This window comes from Protopterus annectens, chromosome 2.part2, assembly GCF_019279795.1.
Source record: "Protopterus annectens isolate FY-2018-M chromosome 2.part2, PAN1.0, whole genome shotgun sequence".
In the NCBI taxonomy this organism is placed as follows: domain Eukaryota; kingdom Metazoa; phylum Chordata; order Ceratodontiformes; family Protopteridae; genus Protopterus; species Protopterus annectens.
The window spans coordinates 1,104,947,207-1,104,971,273 of record NC_056730.1 but is presented as its reverse complement, the minus strand read 5'-3'; the positions used below and the strand labels follow the sequence as shown (position 1 = coordinate 1,104,971,273).

General features: G+C 42.0%; 1 protein-coding gene across 3 annotated transcripts in view; it reads left to right on the top strand.

The window, feature by feature from the left end:
• The window catches only part of KANK1 (KN motif and ankyrin repeat domains 1), a 1,631,365-nt gene that overhangs the window by 1,181,315 nt on the left and 425,983 nt on the right, over positions 1-24,067 (top strand). For 2 of the 3 annotated variants that reach the window (XM_044064324.1, XM_044064326.1), the window contains one exon: positions 1,394-1,624. In XM_044064324.1, coding sequence (XP_043920259.1) covers positions 1,394-1,624 — 231 coding nt within the window. The remainder of the gene's footprint in view (positions 1-1,393; positions 1,625-24,067) is intronic. The other variant, XM_044064327.1, reaches the window with a different exon arrangement.

Genomic DNA, 24,067 nt, shown 5'->3' with positions numbered 1-24,067 from the left:
CAGTATGCCTTTTTTCCCATGTTGTATTAAGGGATCTGTATTTGATCTGTGGTTGTCTACGTAGTAATGTGCAAAGCTTTGCCATCAACCAACCTGTGCACAGCATAAGCTGATCCTCTCTATTGTTTTAGTCTTTGCAGATAAAGTACCATTGTTTGACATGCTACTGTGCAAAGACTTTATAGCATATACCTATATTAATGTACATGATGTATGACTGGATAATGGCTCTAGCTTTAATAGTAAGGTGTCCTGTGTTGTGCACTTTGAAGGTGCTATGCCATGTGCCATTACTATTAAAATAATCCTGTCTTGCCACCTGAAACAGATTTGACCTTGTAAAGCAACACAAGCTAATAATGGTGTAAAAGATGTTCGTAGTAAAGGCCCTCAGATATGCAAATATTCTTGCCAGAGTGGATTGAAGAAGGTTAAACATAACATATGAGGATGAAGAGTGTTTATGAGCTACAAACACTTATTTGATTCATTTAAAATTGTTCCTTTAAGGACCTGAGCAGATGGTCATTGTTTTATTCTTGTGAAATTAAGAAAAAATGGTGATAATCTATGGAACTGTGAAATTTCACATCTCAGCAATAAAGACAAGTTTGTAAATCTTGATAACTGAATTCTTTTTTTTTTTTTTTTTTTTTTTTTTTTTTTTTTTTTTGGAAAGTAACGTGGATTGTTTTCGTTTGCTTATAAATATGAAAAGCAATTTTGGAGCTGTGCTTGGTTTTCAGATGGTATTGTGCTGCTTGATGCTTACAATGTTTCTTTCTTGTTGCTACAAGTTTGCCTGAATTGAAATAAATTTCTGTATGGTACAGGGTGGGTATGGGCATTTTTGTTCTTTAAATCATTTTGACATTGTTATTACAGATTCTTTCAAAGTAGCTGCAGGAGCAGGCTGGTTCCAATCCAACAGACACAAATAACATGTGTTGCTTGGTTTTGAAATCACAGTGTTCAACACTTTAATTATAAAACTGCAAACTCAAATGAACACAAGTAAATGCCGCACTGATTCCCTCTATACAGGACAAATAGTGTGTCAGTGAGGTCTACCAATATAAAAAATAAATAAAGAGCGACTTAGCGTGATCATTATTAGCAGCAGAATGAGTAAAACATTGAGTTGTCTGTGTGTGTGTGTGTGTGTGTGTGTGTGTGTGTGTGTGTGTGTGTGTGTGTGTGTGTGTGTGTGTGTGTGTTGTAGTTAGGGGGAGGAGGACAGCAGTTTGTATTTTGTCACAGAGGATTCTCCCAAAACAGTATTGCTTACTAAAGGATAGCTTATAAACTGTTAAGTCACATTTGTAAAGTAAATTGTGTGCCTTCTTCTTAGTATAATTTTTATTAAAATAATGGCAATATTTCTCATTGGCAGCAGACAGGATTACTTCATCTGCTTTAGCAGCTGACACTGACGAGGTATTCATTCCTGCAAGAACTCAGTCATTGACAGTGAGCAAGGAATCTGGGACCACACAAGTTGCACAAATTACTTCTCGGCCTACTGTGCTAGAAATAGGCACAGGCAACAAGGTCCATCCGCTTCTGGAGGAAGTGACATCTCATATGGCTTTAACTGAAGAACCTGTGGCCTGTGCCCTGAAAGGTAATGCTATACACGCATCTCATTTACATGTCATCAGTTAGTGTCTTATGTTGATAGCTCTTAACATGAGATCATTTTGACCTAACTGTAGACCGTGAGTGTAGTGCATGTAATGCTGTCATATTCGTCTTGTCACACATTAGTAGCACAAATTCTGACTTTAATTGTATGCATAAAATATGTAAAAGTTTTGAACTGCTTTTTCTCAACAGAAATAATCTATTATACTTGACTTCTAATATGGAAAGTAACAAATTGTTTAATGAAGTTGCAAGCTGTTTTCCAGACTTGAGCTAAATCATTATATAAGACAATAAACAACTCTTTCCAAACCACTCTGAAAGATTTCCTAGCTAAAATCTGGCTCTGTTCTTGCTCAAAACCAGGACAAACTATATCCCTAAATGTGAACAAGTACCTTTTCATTCCCAATACCTTCTTACTTTCCCTTTTTCACTTACTTCCTTACTATCTAGTTCTCTTGGCTGACTCTGTAAAGATACCATAAGCCTGTTTTTCCATTGCTTCATATTGCAATTCCTATTTGTATTAGAGTAACTTACCTTTAATTTGTCTACAAACTGTCTACATTTTTTAAAATATTAAATTGTCGTATACCCTGTATTGATTCTTAACCAATGGTTTTATATTATGTCCAATTTGTTGTAATTATTTTAAATGCAGAGGTTTTTGTTTTATTTTTGAAGATTGTAAAATTATTGTTTTTAAAATGTTTTCTAGTCATTTGGAGTTTTTCTCCCTGGGCCTCCAGTGAAAATGGTCTTCTACCCAGTCAGACTTTCCCAGTAATGAAATGCCAATAAATAAGCGGTTAATGGTAGTTTTTACTTTGTATTACAGTACTGTTTTATTTATATATATATATATATATATATATATATATATATATATATATATATATTTATATATTTTTTTTTTTAAATTCTGAAGGTTTCGTTTTTGTCACATAGTTTTCTTGTCTGTCTTAGAGTTCTGAAGTGTGAAATACTTTTTTGTTTCCCCATCCAGTAGAGTAATGTATAGTGAAGAAAGTCTGTTTTGCATTCATAAAAAAAAGTGTGTGTGTGTGTGTGTGTGTGTGTGTGTGTGTATATATATATATATATATATATATCACACACATACATACACGTACGTATATGTGTGTGTGTGTGTCTATATATATATATATATATGTACATATGTGTGTGTGTGTGTGTGTGTGTGTATATATATTTCAGTTCCGGGGATTGAAAAGCTCCATTAACAATCATAGAAAACATTAAGTAATACAAACATTTCCAGAGTGCTGACTATACAGCATATTACATTGGAGAACTAAACCCATGCAAATACATTAAAGACAATTATGTACAATGCTGACAATACAGCATATAGTATTGGAGTACTAAACACATGCAAATAGATCATTGACAGTCATATACACAATTAAAGGAGTACAGTCATTTTCAGAGTGCTGACAATACAGTATATTACATTGTAGTAATAAATAAATCCATATAAAGAAAAAACAATGACAATCAGAGATACATAAAGCAGTGCAGTTTTCAGAAGGTTGAAAAATATTACATAATAAAAAATGTTGCAGGTTAGTTGCAAGTAGGTATATTAGACTGTTGTAGGACCTATATAGGATTGGGTGGGTTACACACACACACACACACACACACACACACAAACCCCACTGAATGATCACTGAAAGGAGAAATGATCAAAAAAATATATTTCCCTAATTACCTCTGAAAGGAGGAAAAGTGAAAAAAATGCTTAGAATTTGGTACACTCAAGTTAGTTTGTTCCTCATTTATTAGCTTTATTTTATTTATTTGTTTGTTTATTTTATTTGTGTGTATTTAGCATCTTCAAAGATCTGACTTGAAGAAGGTTCCTGCAGCTGATAAGACCCAAGAAGATCCAGAGGAGTCATCCCACCTCTGACGAGCTAGCCTCCCTCTGCTTGGCAGAATTGATAGGATTAAACTCCCTCAGCCTTAGATCAACCACAGAGCCTTCTCTGTAGGACTCTGCAAGGTCATTCTGTGTGAGCATTCTGATTATGTTTAGTGTTTATCATGGCAATGAAACCCATGGATTCATCCCCAGAGGAGGCAGTTGTCTGTGTGGAGTGCCACTCATGTTCCCTCTATTTTCAGCCAGCGTAAGGCAAGAAGACAGAAGCTTTCACAGCAGAGCTTGCAGCTAGGGTAGTGTGAAGGGAGGCTGCCCTGGGCTCAGACTTTGAAGACACAGTCAATACTTGCTGATGTGTAGTACCAGGATTTAGTTAAGGAACTGCAGGTGATATTGTGGCTTCTTTAGTGAAAACATTTAGTAGCTTAGTGTTAGTAACTGTTCTCAGCTTTGGGTTGGGGGCATCAGTCAAGGGTTTGCCCAGGGTGCCATTTGACCTCACTTATGCTTTGTTTCACAAGTATGGACTTGTTGGTAGGAGGCTTCGACTGTCACTTGGTGCCTGATTCCCTTACCATTTTTTTCTGCCCAGCTCTGGACTGAGGTTACAGGGAAGGCCGTCCTACCAATCCCCATATGAGTGTCACCTTCCAAAGGTACCATCCTTTTTGAAATGATTTTGGCTTCTAGTTTCTTTTGTTTTCTTTGTGGGGGGAGGGGGTTACATGCCGTCATTTATGGTGGCATTTCACCTTGTGCTCTTCTTCCATGCATTACAGAGATTGGTGATATGACATCTGGCTAGAGCTTTCATGACATACAGACATTTTAATGTTTTTTTTCAATATAGGCATCAGACTCTGGGACTATCAGGTGTCATGTTATGGTGTAGTAGTGAACTGTAGATAATCCTAGCCTGGTGTGGGATATCATTATTGGAACCCGAAACAAAAGTGTTTGCCCTCTAGTATGGGAGTCAGACAATTATAGAACTGCACTGTGCTGGAGATCCAGAAGAGGAAATTTCAGTAATTGTCCACTGCAGAGGGCCATTTTGTTGATTTTGTAAATTAGTTCTCCCATCATAACCTCACAAGGCAGCACCCATGATGCTTAGGCACCAGAATTCTCCCTGTATTTTCTCTTAAAAGTAATTAAAGCTAAAAAACTTAAAACCACAATCTCTATCATTTCAGACAGTTGCCCCAACTGGATTGGATGACCTTCATGATTTATAAAAGTTTGTTCCACATTTATATCCCCTGAGCTGAAACACACCTTCAACCTGTACTTATGCAGAAACATCTTTCCTAAAATCTGGAAATGTGCTGCATTTAAACCGCTCCCCAAGTCTAACAATCCACTCCCCATCACCGACTTTAGGCCGATGTCCATACTTCCTACAGAAGTCTTTGAGAAAGTAACCAACACTCAGTGCTCATCTTGCATCTGAGAACAACATCTTGTTTGCCTAACCAACACAGTTTTTCAGCTAAGTGTAGTACAGTGACCGCTACCTGATGCCATACTTATGGCTGTGGATAAGGGTCAGTTAATGGGCTATCTTCATAAACTTCACAGGGCATTTGATTTAGTTGACCATCCCACTCTCAGTAAGGGTGTACTGAATTGCAGTATCAGCAGTATTGCTGTACTGTGATTAATCAACTTTCTTTTCGAACAAACCTTCAAGGTTAAAATGATGTCTTCCCACTCATCTAAAGCCCATTTTTTCTGAAACAGTTTACCCAAGGCTGTGCCCTACATCAACAAGCTGCCATTAGACAAATCACAACTCCCAGTACTAATGCATGCAGATGACATGGTCAGCCCTCCATGAGCAGCCATTAAATCCCAACTCCAGCAAGACATACTATCCTTTATAAAACTGATTTGATTCAAGAAAATATATTACTAAACCCAAACACGACCAAGGTTATGCTTTTTGGGATCCATCAAAAATTAAAATCTACTTCTTTAGAATTAAGAATTTCAAATAGGAAAAATATTCCCCTAGAAACTACTAGCACCTTTAAATGGATGGGACTTTCACTAGACCAGATGCTGAACTTCCAACTACATATCCAAAAAATACTAAAGCTGAAATACATAAAACCTTATTCGGGTAATGGAAAATTTTCCATGGAGAAAAGCCATAGGAACACACATTCTACTAGCACAGCTACATGCATTAGTATGCATTACTAATTGTTGCCTCAATGACAAAGTAAAGTCTAAAAGCCTTGTAGACTACCCCAACAAAATATGCTGTAGCTCCAAGTAAACATCACTTCAAAAGGCTAATGGATTACCTATCAGGCAGAGGGCTAGTCTGCTTAGTTCTGACCTGTTTAAATGTCTTAAACAAAACACCTTCTCGCCTACCTTGTGGGTAGAGCCACTGTTAGGGAAATAACCTATAACCACATGATCTCAGCCCAAACTATGCTCCACCCATTTGCTAGAAAATGCAGCAACACAGCTTCTCAGTCATAGGGTCAAATGAACTACTTTGTCTATGGGAAGTCCATTAAATCTTACCTAAGAGTAGGTGAGTCACCTTAGGATAACCTGTCCTATTGAGTTGGCTAGGGAAAGTAAAATTATCAAAATATATTAAGGAGCTACTAAATCTGACATTGCTAGTCTCCAAAAAGTATTAACAAGCGCATGGACATCAAAATAAATTACTGTACCTTAGGGTTTGTGTAGAGGTTATGAACAACATAAAAAATTTAGAATTAATATGAAAAAAGTAAAAATAAAAAATAAAACATTGACTGAAATGGGACCAATTCTGGAGATGAATACAACATAATAAACAATACATGACTGAAGTTTAGACAAATGATGAATGTGTCATATACAAGTTTGTAGTATGAGTAAACTATGTTGAAAATTTCTGGAAATGAATATTATGAGAGTAATCACCAGATAGTAGGTGTCTTGTTATTCACCCCCCACAAAATGAGTAGTATTAGATTGATTACCTGATGGGTCCCTTGATATTCATCCCCATTGTTATCTGGCTTTGCTGTGAGCTGTATTAAAAGTAAAATAGTAATTGTAATAAGAACATGTTCTGTTTACATGGTTGTTTGAACATAAACAGACATTTCCAAAACAGATATTATAAATAAAACTCCCTTGTTTTCATTGTAAAGGTGGCAAAATGTCAGTGCTTTTCAAACAGTGACATTACATAAAATCAACATAGCCCTCACTTTTCCATCAGGGACCTAAGAACCTTCTTTCTTATATTGCTTCAGTCTTGTGACATTTCAGCCTGACATGTTGCTGTTACCCCCTTACCACCCACTCCATACCACCAGCTTCAGTCAGTCCTCCGTTATATACCACTTCTACTTACATGCAGTTATGAATTTGTTCAGGCATACAGCGTAACATATTACTATGCTTTTGTTGTCACTGTATAGTGTACGTGTTCCTGTTTTTACCTCTGCGTATGTGTATCACACCTGTGCTAAGCATGAAATAGGTCCATGCGGATCAGTGCTCTGCATCAGATAAATTAAAATAAATAAATGATAGATATTTAATAAATATTTAAATATTATATTTCCAAATATTTGGGGGCTTGCTCTCTTTGCAGTTGATTCTGTTGTTTTCATTACACATAATGAGTTCAGCTGACTTCATTAGTTCGCTTCCCTTTCTGCAGAAAAGATGATGTCCTTCAAGGATGCATCTGCAGTCATCACATATGGGTTGTCCTGCCTCAGGCAGCCCTTCGGTCGGCCGGATTCCAAAGTCTGGGTCTGGCCTCGGCTGATGTCGCACTTTCCCCGATGTCAGAGCGTCTGGGGTATAAAAGCATCAGCCGACGCCATTTTCCTCGGTCTTTCTTGCAGCGTGGTGCCCGAAGCAGAAGCAGTTCACAAGTGCCGGTCAGCCAGCTCCTGTGATTCAGCTACCGAAGACTTCGAAAAAGCTAAGTACCCCATTGGGGACTCTTTCTTGCCTCAGCCGATGTCAGATAAAGTTAATAATTGTTTAACTTGTGGGAAACAAATACCTCATAAGGATTTCCACTCTTACTGCCTCCCCTGCTTAGGCCCAGACCACGACGTCTCGGCCTGTTCAGCCTATGCTTCCTTCAACCGACGAACTCTTAGACGTCGGTCGGAGTTTGCAGAGGAATTCTTTGGGGCTAGTTTTGCTTACAAGATGCCGTCGGAGACTCCGACTTCGCATTTAGTTAAGAAACGGAAGGACAAGGACCGACACATGCGGGCCGCAGTTTAGGCTGAGACCACGGTCAGGCCTACCGCGAGTGTCCCGGTCTCGGCTGAAACAGAGTCCTTGGTACTTCCTATTACCGAAACCGCACAACCGACTACCTCGGACCCGGAGGCCCCGGCCGAGTCGGTTACTGAATTACCGTCTGAAACTGGTGTCCAGGAACCTTCCGACACCATTCCTTTAGACAAGTCTACTCCTGCACGAGGTGCAGCCAGACCTCCTGCATCCATGTCCATTAAGGCTTTCTCTAGGGCTAAAGCTGCTAAACTTACTAAAGCTTTGCCTCCCAAGGTTACCTCTCAGAGACCTTCTACTGGCTCACAGATTCTTAGCTTAGCAGAGGATCTTATCTCCTTAATTAGAGGTTCTCAACCTCATCCGGACAGGGGCTCTCAACCACCTCCAGACAAAAGGCCCAGGGTTGAGCCCTCTGACCCCCACTCCTCAGATGAGTCCACTGATGGCTCTACTCTGTCAGACCACCAGGAGGAAGCTTATTCGGCCTACGAGGATTCTGATGCTGAAGAATCTATTCCCTCGGCCTCCCCTCCTGAAGAGTTTTCCTATGGAGAGACATTACACTGTATGAGAGAACATTTTCAATGGCAGGGTCAGGAATTCTCTGATTCTAGAAAGAGATTAAGGACCTTTTTACATTTACCTCAGCATAGGCCTTTAGCTATACCTCCTGTTTTGAATGTTATTGATGATGTATACTCTGATGCTACTACAGCCCCTGACTCTCTCCCTCCGGCTCCTGCCAAACCTGATAGGTACTACAGGGTCCCGGACTCACATCTACACCTGTACAAGGCCCACTCTGCTGATCCAGAAACTATTTCCCAGGGCCCAAAAGGGGTTGCAGCTGCCACTGCTAGAAATCCTCTACCCTCTGAAAGGGAGTCCAGAGCTTTAGAGAGATGGGGTAAGAAAGTGTATACTTCTGCAACTCTTTCCATGAGGGCATTAAATTGTCAATTTCATGTGATACAGTACCAAGAGTATGTGTTAGATGAATTGCATAAGAAACTGTCTTCTTCTGAACCCCTTGATCGCAAATCCCTTCAGGATCTGGTACATAACTCCCAGCAGGTTAGTAACCATTTCTTGCAGTGTGGTTATGATGCATTGGAAGCTTCATGTAGGTCAGCTATGACAGGTGCAGTCATACGTAAGCATGCCTGGCTGAAGGAACAATCTCTGCCAGACCATGTTAAAGCTAAGCTTTTGGATGCTCCTATGGAAAAGCAAAAATTATTTGGTTCCACGGCTCAAGAGGTCTTAAAGAAATTTGAAGAAAAGGGAAAATCTGTGCAAACAGTCAAAGACTTTCTGCAAGTCCAACCACCGAGATTCAGCAGAAATTTGCCTACTAAGAATTGGTCCTTTCCGGACTCAGACAGATCTCAGAGAGGCAGGAATAGGCGTGCCAGAGGTAGAGGGCAAGCTAGAGGCTCCTACAGAGGCCGTCAGTGGCAGCCTCCCAACCAGAGAGGTAGTGCAGGAACTATAACTGCTACACCAGGACAGACTCGATGACTTTGTTTTGACTCTGCCGATCAGGGCTCAATTAGAAGCACCTTTGGGCGGAAAGCTTTCTTTATTTTCAAAAAATTGGCACAACATTACAAGGGACACATGGATACTGCAAATAATAGACAAAGGATACAGGTTCCATTTCCACACATTGCCAAAAAGAAAAGGCATGCCAGACCTGCCACCAAATCAGAGGGCAGAGGCTTTGAAACAAATTTCCAACTTAATACAAATGAAAGCTATAGAAAAGGTACCTCTTTCAGAACAAGGCCAAGGATTTTACTCCAGATTATTCCTTGTTCCAAGAAAAGAAAATCAATGGAGGCCTATTCTCGACTTGTCCGCACTGAATACTTACCTCATTGTGCCAAAATTCAAAATGCTGACTCTACAGCAACTCCTTCCCATGCTGGGTAAGGGGTCTTGGCTGGTGACTCTAGACCTCAAGGAGGCATACCTGCATGTCCCTGTCAGACAAAGTTGCAGAAGACACCTCAGATTTCTTGCAGGGTCAGAGCATTATCAATTCTCAGCATTGCCCTTTGGCTTATCTACTGCGCCCAGAGTATTCACAAAATGCCTGGCATCAGTAATTGCACACTGCAGACTTCAGAGGATTCAAATTTACCCATATCTGGACGACTGCTTTATACAAGCGGACAGCAAGCAAACTTTGTTAAAGGTCTTGGATTATGCCATCCACCTACTGCAGGCCTTGGGATATACAGTCAACATCCACAAATCAAGACGTGTTCCATCCCAAAGAATAACTTTTCTGGGTGCGGATCTAGACACAACCACCCAAATGGCCTTTCTCACAGAAGAAAAACAAAAACAACTACCAGATTACTTCAAGAATCTGACAAGGCAAACTCAGCTGACTGCAAGGAAAATCCTGCAAGCCCTGGGTTAAATGGCATCTTGCATTCTTTTGATCCCACAAGCGAGGCTTCATATGAGAAAATTACAATGGTACCTAAGGAGTTTATGGACTCGGCACAGTCACAGCTTAGAAACTTTGATCCCACTCATTCCATGCCTCCAAAAGGAATTTCTGTGGTGGGCTCAAGCCTGCCAGTCGAACAGCGGGTTGCCCTTCAGCAAGCCAAGAGCCAACCAAACCATCACTAAGGATGCTTCAGACCAAGGTTGAGGAGCACACATGGAGGGCAGATGTATCCAAGGGCTATGGTCACAAAGACAGCTGCGCATGCACATAAACCAAAAGGAAATGCTGGCAGTGATACAAGCAATCGAGGCCTTCAAACTTTTTCTTCATCAAGGCCACCTACTCATAAGGACAGACAACACCACAGTTATGTGGTACATAAACAAGCAAGGAGGCACCCATTCCTACCCTCTTTGCAGACTGGCAATGAATCTATGGGAACTTTCCTTGAAACTCAATATACAGCTGCAGTCCCAGTTCGTGCCAGGGAAAGACAATATACTGGCAGACAGCTTAAGCAGAAATATCATGGATGCACACGAATGGATGCTGCACCCAGACATCTTCTTACTCATAACACAATCATGGGGAAGGCCGGAAATAGATCTGTTCGCCTCCCCCCACAATCATGAACTGAAGAAATTCTGCTCAAGGACATACCACCCACAAGCATGGAAAGTGGACGCTCTCTCTTTCAGCTGGAAAGCTCTAACAGTGTATGCTTTTCCACCTCTCCCACTAATGACCAAGGTCTTACTGAAGATCAGGACAGAGCAGCCCAGAGTGATTCTGATAGCTCCAAACTGGCCAAGACAGAACTGGTACCCACTGTTAAAGAGCATGTCACAGACGAAACCGTGGCCTCTCCCCCTATGGCCACTTCTACTGATGCAGCACAATTTCAAGACTCTGCATACCAAGCTGAAAACCTTGCAGCTAACTGCCTGGAAAATGCCATGACTCCTCCTCAGGATAAGCTATCCCAGAGAGTGAAGGATATTATTATGGAAGCTCGACGGCCTTCCACAAGGAAGGCATATTCAGCAAAATGGAAAAAGATTTCACACTTGGAACACAACAAAGGGCCTAGATGTGACAGTGATGAACATGGCACATATACTGGAATATTTGGCAGAATTGTTCCACAACGGCCTGTCTTACTCTTCCATTAAGATACATGCCTCAGCAATTTCAGCAGAATACAATGTTAATCCACCTGTCTTCTCTCATCCTCTCCTGAGACTGTTTCTAAGAGGAATCAAAAACATCAAGCCTCCAAGAAAACCACCTCTACCTACTTGGGACCTTAACTTCGTGTTGGAAAAACTAACACTTCCTCCCTTTGAACCAGCAGCATCTGCAGATCTACAGTTTCTGTCTTGGAAAACTGCCTTCCTTCTGGCCATAACCTCAGCAAGAAGAGTATCTGAGTTACAAGCTCTAATGGCAGTACAGCCATTTCTTATCTTTCATCAGGACAGAGTTTCATTGAGAACCAATCCTACATTTATGCCAAAGATGGTATCCAGGGTATCTTTGAACCAAGCTATTCACTTGCCTACATTCTTCCCACAACCACAAAATAAAGGGGAGAAACTTCTGCACACCCTGGACATACACAGACAGTTGCGCTACTACTTGGACAGAACTAAAAGTTACAGAAAGACTGACCAGCTGTTTGTAGCATATGCTGCTGGAGCACAAGGAACAGCAATTTCCAAACAGACAATTTCAAAATGGATAGGAAATTGCATTCGTTTTTGTTACTCCTTTCATGGAAAAACTGTGCCAGCTGACATTAGACCTCATTCCACGAGAGCCACAGCCACCACCACAGCCTTCCTAAGAGGGGTGGCTACCAAGGACATTTTAGAAGCTGCTACATGGAGCTCCGTGCATACATTTGCCAAGTATTACAATTTACCTTTATACTCCAGATCCAGAGCAGCCTTTGCTACGGCAGTCCTGCAGGGTATCTTAGCTACACCATCCTTTACGTAGTACCTCCACCTCCAGATTGGCTATGGTATTCTACCCATATGTGATGACTGCAGATGCATCCTTGAAGGACATAGTACAGTTTTGTACCTACCATAAATGTAGATGTCCGATAGGTATGTATCTGCAGTCAGGTTTACCCTCCCTCCTTCCCCTCTGTGATATACTTCTTGGGTACTTACCCCTCTTATAGCTAGCTGGGGGGATCTATTATGGTGTATTTGTTTTTATAGTACTGTGCATGTTTGGATTTGTTTTTGGAATGCATTTCTCCAAATTTTAGCCTTCCTTAGAGGGCACCTGACATCTGGGGCAAGAAAAACTGAGGAAAATGGCGTCGGCTGATGCTTTTATACCCCAGACGCTCTGACGTCGGGGAAAGTGCGACATCAGCCGAGGCCAGACCCAGACTTTGGAATCCGGCCGACCGAAGGGCTGCCTGAGGCAGGACAACCCATATGTGATGACTGCAGATGCATACCTATCGGACATCTACATTTATGGTAGGTACAAAACTGTACTTTCAGGATTGTGCCTGACTTTGTGGTATAGAATAACAAAGCCCTGATGGTGATCTAGGCACTGGAAGAGCTGGGTGAAGGAAGAGTAAGAGGGAGCGGCTGATGCTGGGGCTGGGGATAGTAGTTTCATTTGACTGATCATCTCCATGTAAGTGGAGAATTGCACCAGAAGGACCATGATAAGGTCATAAGCTTGCAATAGCAAGCCAGTGACTGTAGTTCTCATAAGTGTGTAGGTGGATGCATGTTTATGAATGGGTGGGTGTAGGTTACCATGCAGTGACGGCAGTGATCCCATTAGCCATCAGAAGTGGGTTTAGAGCCCCCATTAAGAACACCGTCACTGCTAGGAATCTAGCAAGGTCATAAACTCCATCGTTGTCTGGATGACAGTTCCTTCTGGTTGGCTGCCATCTCTATGCTGGAAATACAAAGCATTATGGAAGGAATGGGCTGTACCACTGGGGAGGAAGGTTTGATATCAGCAGACATGGAGATAAGGCAGCACACATTGGAGGAAAAAGCCGTTCAGGACTTGTGATAGTTTAAATACTGGTACCAAGTTAGTCATTTAATACTACAGTTCTTTGTTTTCTTTATAATCTTTGCTGGTCTTGAATGCCAGGGGGGGGGGGTGCTTTTATCTGATTCTTCAGAACATTGGGCAGTGGACAAGTACATTTTATTCTGTAATGTGATTAATTTTCATGTGATACATACCAAGTTTAATACATCTGATACAGCTACCAGGGGTACCAGCCAGTATCTGTATGTGCTGGTGTGGTGAGTTAAAACACTGTTAAATGGAGGAGTCATTAAAACAGCTATCATATGTGATCTGTTTCAGGGTAAGGGCCCTCCCAGAAGAGTATGGATTCTGATCTCGGCCTAAGTTGACACTTGCTGTACCTTTGTATGTCATTTGGACATTAAACTGTGATCAAACAAGTTGTATTAACTGTACCTTCAAAGCTCCTGTGCAGGCCGAAGTATGACATGACCTATGCTAGTCTGCAACGCCATGATGAAGTCACCTTTAGTGGTTCTTTTCAGGTGTTGATCAACATTAACCACTGTTGCAGTAGCCTGAGTTGTATGGGTCCTACTCCCAGCCACTGGCCAGCTTTTCAGAGCTTAATGGTGCCCTCCATTTGCTCTGTCAGAAGCTTGAAAGGAGCTCTTATAAAATGAGAGTGTGCCAAAAACCTTAGTGCATTCTTGCCACTGGAAAGCTCTACTTCAAAGGGCCCAGTGGAACTGTAAATCGGCTACTTATCCTTTGAGCCTGAACCAGATAAGTTTCATTTTTTGAGAAAAATATTTTTTTTTTCTGTAAAAATTTAAATAATGTTTTCCTGGGAAACTTTTGGTTGTATTTTTTTTACTTTTTTTCCTAGAAGTTCTACAGGTTTTGTGCATTAGGAGCAGGAATTTGTGTTTGTGCAGACTGACAGTGTTTTTTTTTTATTACCTGAACCTGCTTGTGTCCATTTTAAAACTTTATTCACTTCTCCAGGCTCCTCTACCTCTCTTCAGTGCTTCACACTTGGTTGAACCACTGGAGCAGTTGCTGGTTTCCACAGTTCTTTCTTTCCCTGTCCACAAGAAGAAGAAAAATAGTCAGAGGGTCTTTGGCCGTCAGGGCAGTTCCAATTGTGCCTCAGTCACTAATGTCTGTTCTTGGTTCCCCAGACATCTGGTATAGCACGTATAGCCACCATTGACAATTTCTCTATGGCTGTAGGGAAGCCCACTGTGGGCAAGGGAGAACCACTCTTGTCGGTCCTAGGAAGTGGCTAGTGTTTTACCTAATATCCAGGATAAGGAGTTTGGGTATTCGGAGTGTGTGTCTCCTTTGGGTTTGTCTTTTTCCAGTGAATTTCCCAGGAAAAGGAAAGAAAAAACTTACAAAAAATGTGACTTCTACTGTTTATTTCCATGGACAGGGAAGATTTGTTAATATTTGCTAGGGAGTTAATGTCCGTCTTGCTGCTGTGAGGAAAGTGAGGAAAAGAAAAAGGTTTCATCACTTCTGTAAAACAAAACAAAAAAAATTATCCCGAATAGCAGGGTTTGGTGAATGTTGAGCTTCAGGATTTTTTTCACAACCTGAAGACTCTGATTCTGAGGAAAATATTGCTTCGATTTCCCTCTAGAAGATTATTATACTTCTGAAACTGTCTAAAATGATTTAAGTTTTTCATTTGGATCAAACAAAATTCTTGTTACTCAGCAAATGTGTCATGACTTTATATGGTTGGCTGTTTCCCAGTCAGCATCTGTTTCTGCTGTTTATCTGCTTTAGAGAATGTATTTCTCACGGCTTGCAGTTTACTTGACCATCACCCTCCTGCTTCTAGGACGTCTCGTAAGCTGTATAGGGTACCTCAGACTCGCCCGTACTTGTTTTCTATTCCCAAAGCAGGCCTGGCAGTTATTTCCATTTCAAAAACTGTTTCTGCTAGACAGATTTCTGAAACGAATCTCATTCCTTTTGACAAGTGGAAAATATTTTGATGTGTTTGAGAATAAAATTTATTCTGCTTCCATTTTAACTTTCAGAATTTTAAGCTGTCCAGCTTACATGTTAAAGTTTTTTTATGCATATGTTTGGAGACCATGAAGCTTGCTAGTAACCTTTCCTCTTCAGAGGCAAATTTTTATTTGAATACCTCTTTTCATGTTTTATAAAACATGGCTTAAATTGTTATTGTGATGTTGCAGATACTGCAGTTGCTAGATCAGTCATGAGAAGATTTGCTTGGTTACATTCTCAGAATCTTCTGTGGATGATGAAACTCACCTTTTAAACTCTCCCCTGAAAACTACTTCTGTTTGGAGCTGAGGTCCTTAAGAGACTTGATGAGAGAGGGAACCTTTATGCAGCGAGTAACCCAAATCGTCTAACCTGCTGTCTGTTCAATAATGCTAATTGTTTGTTCAACTTTCAGAGCTGGTAGAACACTTCACTCTCATCTGTGGTTTCTCTCTGTTTTCCAGTAACTGGTATTCTGGACAAACCCTTAATCAATTGGTAGACCGTTATTTATTGGTTTTGCATCTGTTTTATTATACTGTTTGCCAAGCACTATACACCTTGTTAAGAATCTTACCTGTTCAGCCTTACTTTTGTTACTTTCCACTTGAATATAATAGTGTGTATTTACTGATTTATTGTCTGACAGATTGGAATGAATTCTGGTTACTTTGTAAAAAAAAAAAAAAAAAAAAGTCTATTGCGGACTACATGAAACATGCCAACATACTGAAACTGTTTCTCCACTTGTAATGCATCATCACAAGGCATGGCTAGATGACAACATGGAATCAGGAAATGACTGGACAGCTGCTCAGCATACACTAAACATAAATACCAGTTTATTAAACTTTAGTGTAGGTCCACCCGAGAAGCTAAAATAAAATTTACACATCTTAGAATAAGAAAGCCCACTTTTCAAGTTGAGGGCATAATTATAACAAAAAGAAGTGTTAAAAACCTTTGCTCTTGATCTTTAAGGCAAATAAAAATGTTCCTTCTACCTCGGTCCCCCTTTTTAGTAAGCAATTCAAGCAGCCAAACATGGTTTTAAAAAGCAATGCCAAATAGGCTTCAAAAGGAAGGGAAGCTACTCAAAATCAGGAACACTCCAAAAAGTCTGAATGACTATTGGCCTTTTTAGCTTCAACTCATTCATGGCAACCTATCTCTCTTCCTGAGTCTTCATTTTCACCTTGTGGCATCAGATTATTACACAGTTGTGTTCTGAAAAAAACATTCAACAAGGTTACACTTGGCAGTGGGCTTCCCTACTTCCTTTCCAAGGGATACCCTTTACGCAGTATACTAAATGTCCCTTTATCCTCCACCTTTGGATCAGATGTTATCAAAGGGAGTCATAAAACCAGGACATGAAGACTAGAGGAGCAAAAAATTTTATTCAAGGGTTTTTGTGGTGCCAGAAAAGATGGGATGTAAAGGCCTGTGTGAGATCTCTCTTTCTCAGTCTTTTTATAAGGACCCAAGGTGGTATTAAAACTAACAAGGGGAAACTTGGCCAGAAGAATGAGGAACTTCATTTACTCTTTCTGATAAGTTCAGAGGGATCTTTTTACATCCACCTGAGCTAAAACCAACTCAAGACAGATGGGGCCTTGGTTTAACATCTATTCCACTGACAATTTTTATCTTTTCAGATCCATATTTTGGGGGGTTATAAGGAGGGTGGTTCTGTGGTGGATAGATCAGTTCTTTTGGAATCCAGGTCTCCCATTCTACCTTCCACCTCCTGTTCAGTCTGTCACAACAGATGCTTCAGACCTGGCATGGGAGAGGTTTCAAAAGGTGCAAAAGTGCAAGGTATGTGGAGCAAACAAGACTGATAAAAACACACGTGTCAATGAGATGTTGGAAGAATGAAATGCTTTGAAAACCCCAAATCATCGCTGATCTTCAGGATATCTGCAAATTTTCACAGACAACGCCACAGACAGTGATGTGATACATAAACATACAGAGGAGTACCAGATCTTTACCCCATTTGCAGACTTGGTATGATAGCCTGGGATGTAGCAACTCATTCTCTCAGTAAAACATGGTTGCAGACAAGCTAAGCATAACCAGGACAGAACCTCATAAATGGAAACCTCACCTGGGGGTCTTCCAAGAATTGATCCAACTGTGGGGAACAGCCCAAGTAGTTCTGATTGCCTACTGTCAGAACAGACAGCTAAAAAAAATATTCTCCGGGATTCCTTGCAAACAGGCTTGGAAGGTAGATGCCTTTTCATTCCCATGTATGGGAATGCTCCTCTGTACTTTTCCATCCATTCCACTGATACCAAGGGTTCGTCTAAAGAACCAGAAGGACTGCCAAAGATTGTGGTGGTGAACCCCTTTTGGCCCAGGCAACAGTGGATGTTCTTTGTGTTTTACTGTTGCAGTCTTGACTTGTGGAATTTCCTGCTGTGGGAGCCCTTGGCTGGCCTGACTACCAGACTAAAACTTTTCCCTCCTCTTGCAGCTGGTGGGTGCCTTTTTCTGACGTCAGTACTCTGGGGTATAATTGGAGTCCGCCATCTTGACTTCACTTCTTCTTGCCATTGGAGCCCGAAGCTAGAGTGAAATCTTCAGAAAGCTAAGTATCCATTGTGGAATTCTTTCTTTTTACATTCTAATGTCAGACAAAGTTAACAACTGTCTCCATTGTGGAAAACAAATCCCACACTGAGACTTCACTCCCTTTCTGTAACCTGTTTGGGCCCAAACCATGACTTCCCTAACTTTCACTTGTGCACCCATTTCAATTCCAGAACTATTCGGCATAGGGGAGACATTTTAGCTAGGTTCATTAGCAATTCGCATGGTATGGTGTCTGTTTCTCGTCCCGATATCTTATGTCCCTAAGCACAAACAGTCCAAGCTCAGGCCTACTGATGACATCCGTTCATCTTGTAGCCTTTCAAGATTGTTATTGTGGAAGTTGGTGAGGCAACTTCGCAGCCCCCTACTGTGACTGATGTGGCAGAGAAGGCCTATATTGAGACCCTTTTGCAGTCTGATATGCTGTTGGGCACCTCGACATCTTCACCAGTCATTTTTCGATGTTCGTCGGTCGGGTCTGAGACCGCTTTGCAGGTCTCTGTTTCCGGCGAACACAGCACTTCCACTACAGCTCCAGGGTCTTCTGGTGTCCATGGCCCCAACGTCTTAAAGTCTAAACAAAAAACTACTCCCAGAAACCCATTTCTTTCCATTCCACCCCTACCAGCACCTGCCTTCAGGCCTATCAACAGAACTCAGTTAAATTGGCAGAGGATCTGCTTTCCTTGGTTAGGGGCAGACATTCTCCCCTTGAACCCCTCTCAGGAAAAAGGAAGAGATCCAATCCCAGGGGTTATTACTGAGCCTTTTGAGACCAGGCAGGACTCTGACCAGGAGGTCTCAGTCTTTGAGGAGGATCCCTCTTTGGTTTTCTTTGAGAAGTCAGATTCAGAGGAAACTTTATTTTCTGCCTCTCTCCTGAGGTTCTATCCCTAGGGGAAACCTTTTGTACCCTGGGGAATCATTTTCATTGGGAAGAGCAGGACTATCCCCAAGCTAAGAAAATGGTCAGGGAATTTCTTCACATGTTCTTCGTGTTTCACTGTTGCAGTCATTACATTTGGATAATCTGCTGGCAGGTTGCCCTCAGTCGGCCTGAATTCCAAAGTCTTGGGTCCTGCATTGGTTGCTGTCTCCTCTTCCATGACGTCAGGTAGTCAGGGGTATAAAACATGCAGCTGACGCCATTTTCTTTAGTCTTTCTTGCCGCACGGTGCCCGAAGCAGAAGCATTTCGCAAGTGCCGGTCAGTCGACTACTGAAATATTCGCGTTTGAGTTTCAGAACCGAAGTCTTCAATAAAGCTAAGTACCCCGTTGGGGAGACTTTTTTTTCTTGCTTTTTACCGATGTCAGGAAAAGTTAATAATTGTATTACTTGTGGGAAGCAAATACCTCATAAGGATTGACATTTATACTGTATTCCTTGCCTAGGCCCTGATCACAATGTGCCTGGCTGTGGGTTTTGTGCTAGATTTAACCAACGCACTATTAAGCGTCGGTATATTTTTGCATCTAAGTATTTTGGAAACAGATTTAACTACCCAGAGATGTCGTTGGATAGCAATCAGACTACCAGAGTACATAAAAAATGCAAAGAAAAGGACAGAGAAAGGCAGTCGAGATCCAAAACCGATGACGAAGCTTCTCCTAAGCCAGTCGCCGGTTTGCCGGTACTCAGTGAGTCGCTTTCGCAGCCCCTGATACCCGCTACCTTCGAGTCGCAGGCCTCTACCGACACCCATGTAGAGTCCGGCATGCCGCAAGATACTCAGGGTATTGGACTGACTGATGTATCTCCCTTGGATGGGTCCAGAGCCGCTGAGTAGGCACCAGCTTCTGAGGGTGTATTCAGACCTCAACATTTTTATATCAAACCGACGAAAGCTGCAAAACCAAAGGCAAAGACACCTTCTAAAACTAAAAAACGACGCCTGAGCCACGTGCACAGGCCTCTATGCCTAAAAAACAGATGATCAAAATGGCTGAATACCTTATTACCTTGATCAGGGGTACCCATCCCCCTCCAGATAAGAGGCCTAGGCAAGACACTGACTATGAATCTTCAGATCAGGTTTCTCTTTCTTCTGATTCCTCTTCTGATCAGGAATTATCTTTACCTCCCTATGAGGATTCTGATGCTGAGGAGTCTATTCCATCTGCATCTCCTCCTGAGGATTATTCATTTGGAGACACTTTGCATACTTTGAGGGAGCGTTTTCACTGGGAGAGTCAAGACTTCTCAGAATCAAAAAAGAGGCTCAGGGATTTCCTCCTTCTCCCTCAGCACAAGCCTTTAGCCATTCCCCCATGTTAAACATTGTGGATGATGTTTTTTCGGAGTCAAGCCTGACCCCTGACTCTTTACCTCCTGCTTCCAATAAGCCTGACAGGTATTATAGGGTCCCTGACTCTCATAACTTTTTATTTAGAAACCCTGCTGCTGACCCTGAAACTATTCCACAGGGTCCAAAGGGAGTTAAGGCCTCAACAGCAAAAAAACCCTACCCCTCTGACAGAGATTCAAGTGCACTGGACAGATGGGGACAAAAGGTTTATACATCTGCAACCTTGGCAATCAAGGCCTTAAACTGTCAATTTCATATGCTTAAGTACCAACAACATGTTATGGGATTGCTGAAACAGAAAATGATGATGATTTCAGAATGTGCAGAAAATAAGGAATTGCAGGAATTATTGCATGCAGCTGAACAAGTTGGAAAGCATACTTTGCAATGTGGTTTTGATTCTTTAGAGGCCTCCTGCAGGGCCGCAATTACTGGATCTGAGATTAGGAGGCATGCCTGGTTAAAGGAACAAAATTTGCCTGATCATGTTAAAGCAAAATTGCTAGATGCACCTTTACAGCATGATTCTCTTGTTTGGTATTAAGGCTGAAGAGGTTTTAAAGAAAATGGAAGACAAAGCTAAGTCTATGCAAACTCTTAAATGTTTCTTGCAAGTGCAGCCACCTAGATTCAGTAGACACTGGCCTACAAAGATTTGGTCCTTTTCTGTGTCAGACAGAGCTCAAAGGGGCAAATCCGGATGCCCTAAGGATTCCAGGTACCAGGCTCAAGACTCATACAGGTCAAAGCAATGGGGGGTGCATCCACCTCCAAATCTGGAGGGGATAAAGCGCAAACCTACAGAAAGCGATCCCAATGCCTTTCCTCTGCCTACACCAAGCACTTATCTTTTGGCAGCACCCATAGGGGGAAAGTTAGCACTTTTTGCTCAAAATTGGCAGTTAATAACCCAGGACAAGTGGGTCCTGAACATCATATCACGGGGATACAGATTCCATTTCCACACTCTGCCAATGACAAATGGTTGGTCAGACCTGCCAAAAAAACAATGGGCAGAGGCACAGAAACAGGTTACGTCCCTCATGGATATGGGGGCCATTCAGACAGTGCCAGAACAGGAAAAAGGACAGGGTTTTTACTCGACTGTTCTTGGTACCCAGAAAGGACCAGGCCTGGCGGCCAATACTGGATTTATCGATTTTGAACACATACCTGGACATCCCAAAATTCAAAATGCTCACTTTGCAACAGCTTCTGCCCATGCTGGGCATGAATGCTTGGCTGGTGACTTTAGACTTAAAAGAGGCATACCTGCATGTCCCAATAAGACAGTCATGCAGAAGATACCTCAGATTCAAGGCTGGTTTAATGCATTACCAATTCTCTGCACTGCCCTTTGGCTTATCTACTGTGCCCAGGGTCTTTACAAAGTGCCTGGCACCAGTAATTGCATTTTGCAGACAAAGAAGTATTCAAATATATCCTTACTTGGAAGACTGTCTCATTCAAGCAGAGAACAATGAGACACTACTACGACACCTGGCGTTTGTGAAAAGGCTTCTAGCGTGCCCAGGGTACACAATAAACGAAAAGAAATCACAACTGGTACCCTCCCAAAAGATAACATTCCCGGGTGCAAGCTTGCATACAACTGCCCAGATGGCTTACCTCACACCAGACAAACAAAGGCAACTGACTACTTACTTCAAACTGGTGGCAACAAAAACCCAGTCTTCTGCAAGACAAATCTGCAGGCTCTGGGCTTCATGGCATCCTGCATCCTACTGATTCCATATGCAAGACTGCATATGAGGAAACTTCAGTGGTACCTAAAAAGTTTATGGAGTCAACATTCACACAGTCTGGAAACTATGATTCCTCTTATCCCCTGCCTGCAGCAGGAGTTTCTATGATGGGCAAAGGCCTGTCACCATAACATGGGACGGCCTTTCACTCTACCCCCTGCCAGCCAAACCTTAACAACAGACGCATCAGATTATGCCTGGGGGACCCACATGGCAGGAAGATACATTCAGGGCATATGGGCACCAAATCAAATGCATGTACATATCAACCAGAAAGAGATGCTAGCTGTTCAAAATGCCCTAACAGCCCTCAAGGACTTACTTCTTCCAGGACAACTACTGATAAAGACAGACAACACCACTGTCATGTGGTATATAAACAAGCAAGGGGGCACACACTCATATCCCCTTTGCAGATTAGCCATGGCTCTGTGGGACACAGCTTTGACCTACAAAATAAATCTTCAAGCTCAATTCCTGCCAGGAAAACAGAACACTCTGGCAGACGATTTAAGCAGAAACCTTATGGATCCTCACGATTGGAAACTAAATCCACAAGTATTCAGCATGATAACAGAGAGATGGGGGAGCCCAGACATAGATCTATTTGCCTCTCCTCAAAATTATCAATTGAAAAGATTCTTTACAAGGACTTATCACAGACAAGCATGGAAAGTGGACGCCCTATCCTTCAGTTGGAAAAACCTGTCAGTTTACGCCTTTCCTCCTCTGCCTCTTCTACCCAAGGTCCTCCTAAAAGTCAGACAAGAGAAGCCAAAGATGATATTAATTGCCCCGGACTGGCCCCGCCAATACTGGTACCCAATCCTAAGGAACTTGTCTCAATACCCAGCTTGGACCATGCCTCAAAGACCACAACTACTGTCCCAGCAAAACAATCAGATCCTGCACAGTCAACTACAGACTCTGAACCTGGCAGCATGGCTAATCAGGTAATCATGCAAACGACACCGCTCAGTAAAGCTGTGATGGATGTCATTTTGGAAGCCAGAAGGCCTAGTACTAGAAAAGCTTATGCTGACAAATGGAAGAGATTCTGTGCTTGGAATCAGGCACAATGAACTGATACAGCAGAACCACATATTCCTCAGATACTACAGTACTTAACTGAGATGCTTGACAAAGGCCTATCTTTCTCATCAATCAAAATCCATGCCTCTGCCATTTCAGCTCATTACAATACAGAGCCACCAATCTTTTCTCATCCTTTACTAAAGCAGTATCTTAGAGGAGCCAAAAACCTAAGGCCTCCTAGATCATCACCATTACCTGCATGGGACCTCAACTATGTGTTGGAAAAGCTCACCCTGCCTCCATTTGAGCCAGCCGCTACCGCTGATGTAAAGTTCTTATCATGGAAGACAGCTCTACTACTAGCAATTACTTCAGCAAGAAGAGTTTCAGAGCTACAGGCCCTCATGGCTGTAGAGCCGTTTATCATATTTTACCCAGACAGGGTGTCTCTGAGGACAAATCCTACTTTTATGCCTAAGGTGGTTTCCAGTGTGGCTCTTAACCAAACAATTCATCTGCCAACATTTTATCCAAATCCGCAGAACAAAGGGGAGAGAATTCTGCATTCCTTGGATGTACACAGACAGCTAAGATTCTACTTGAGCAGGACACAAGCTCTAAGAAAAACTGAGCAATTACTAGTGTCATATGCTGCAGGATCAGAAGGAAAGGCTATTTCAAAGCAGACAATTTCAAAGTGGATAAGCCACTGCATCCGTTTCTGCTACTTAAACCATGGTAAACATGTGCCCAAGGGCATTAGGTCTCATTCGACCAGAGCTGCAACTACTTCAGCAGCCTTTCTCAGAGGAGTACCAACCAAAGACATTCTAGAGGCTGCTACTTGGAGTTCTGTTCACACCTTTACAAAGCATTAACATTTGCCTCTCTACTCTAAGTCCAGGGCAGGCTTTGCCACTGCAGTGCTGCAGGGCCTTATAGCTGCACCTAATGCTGTTTAGCTCCAGCCTCCCAACCATAGCTTTGGGATTCTAC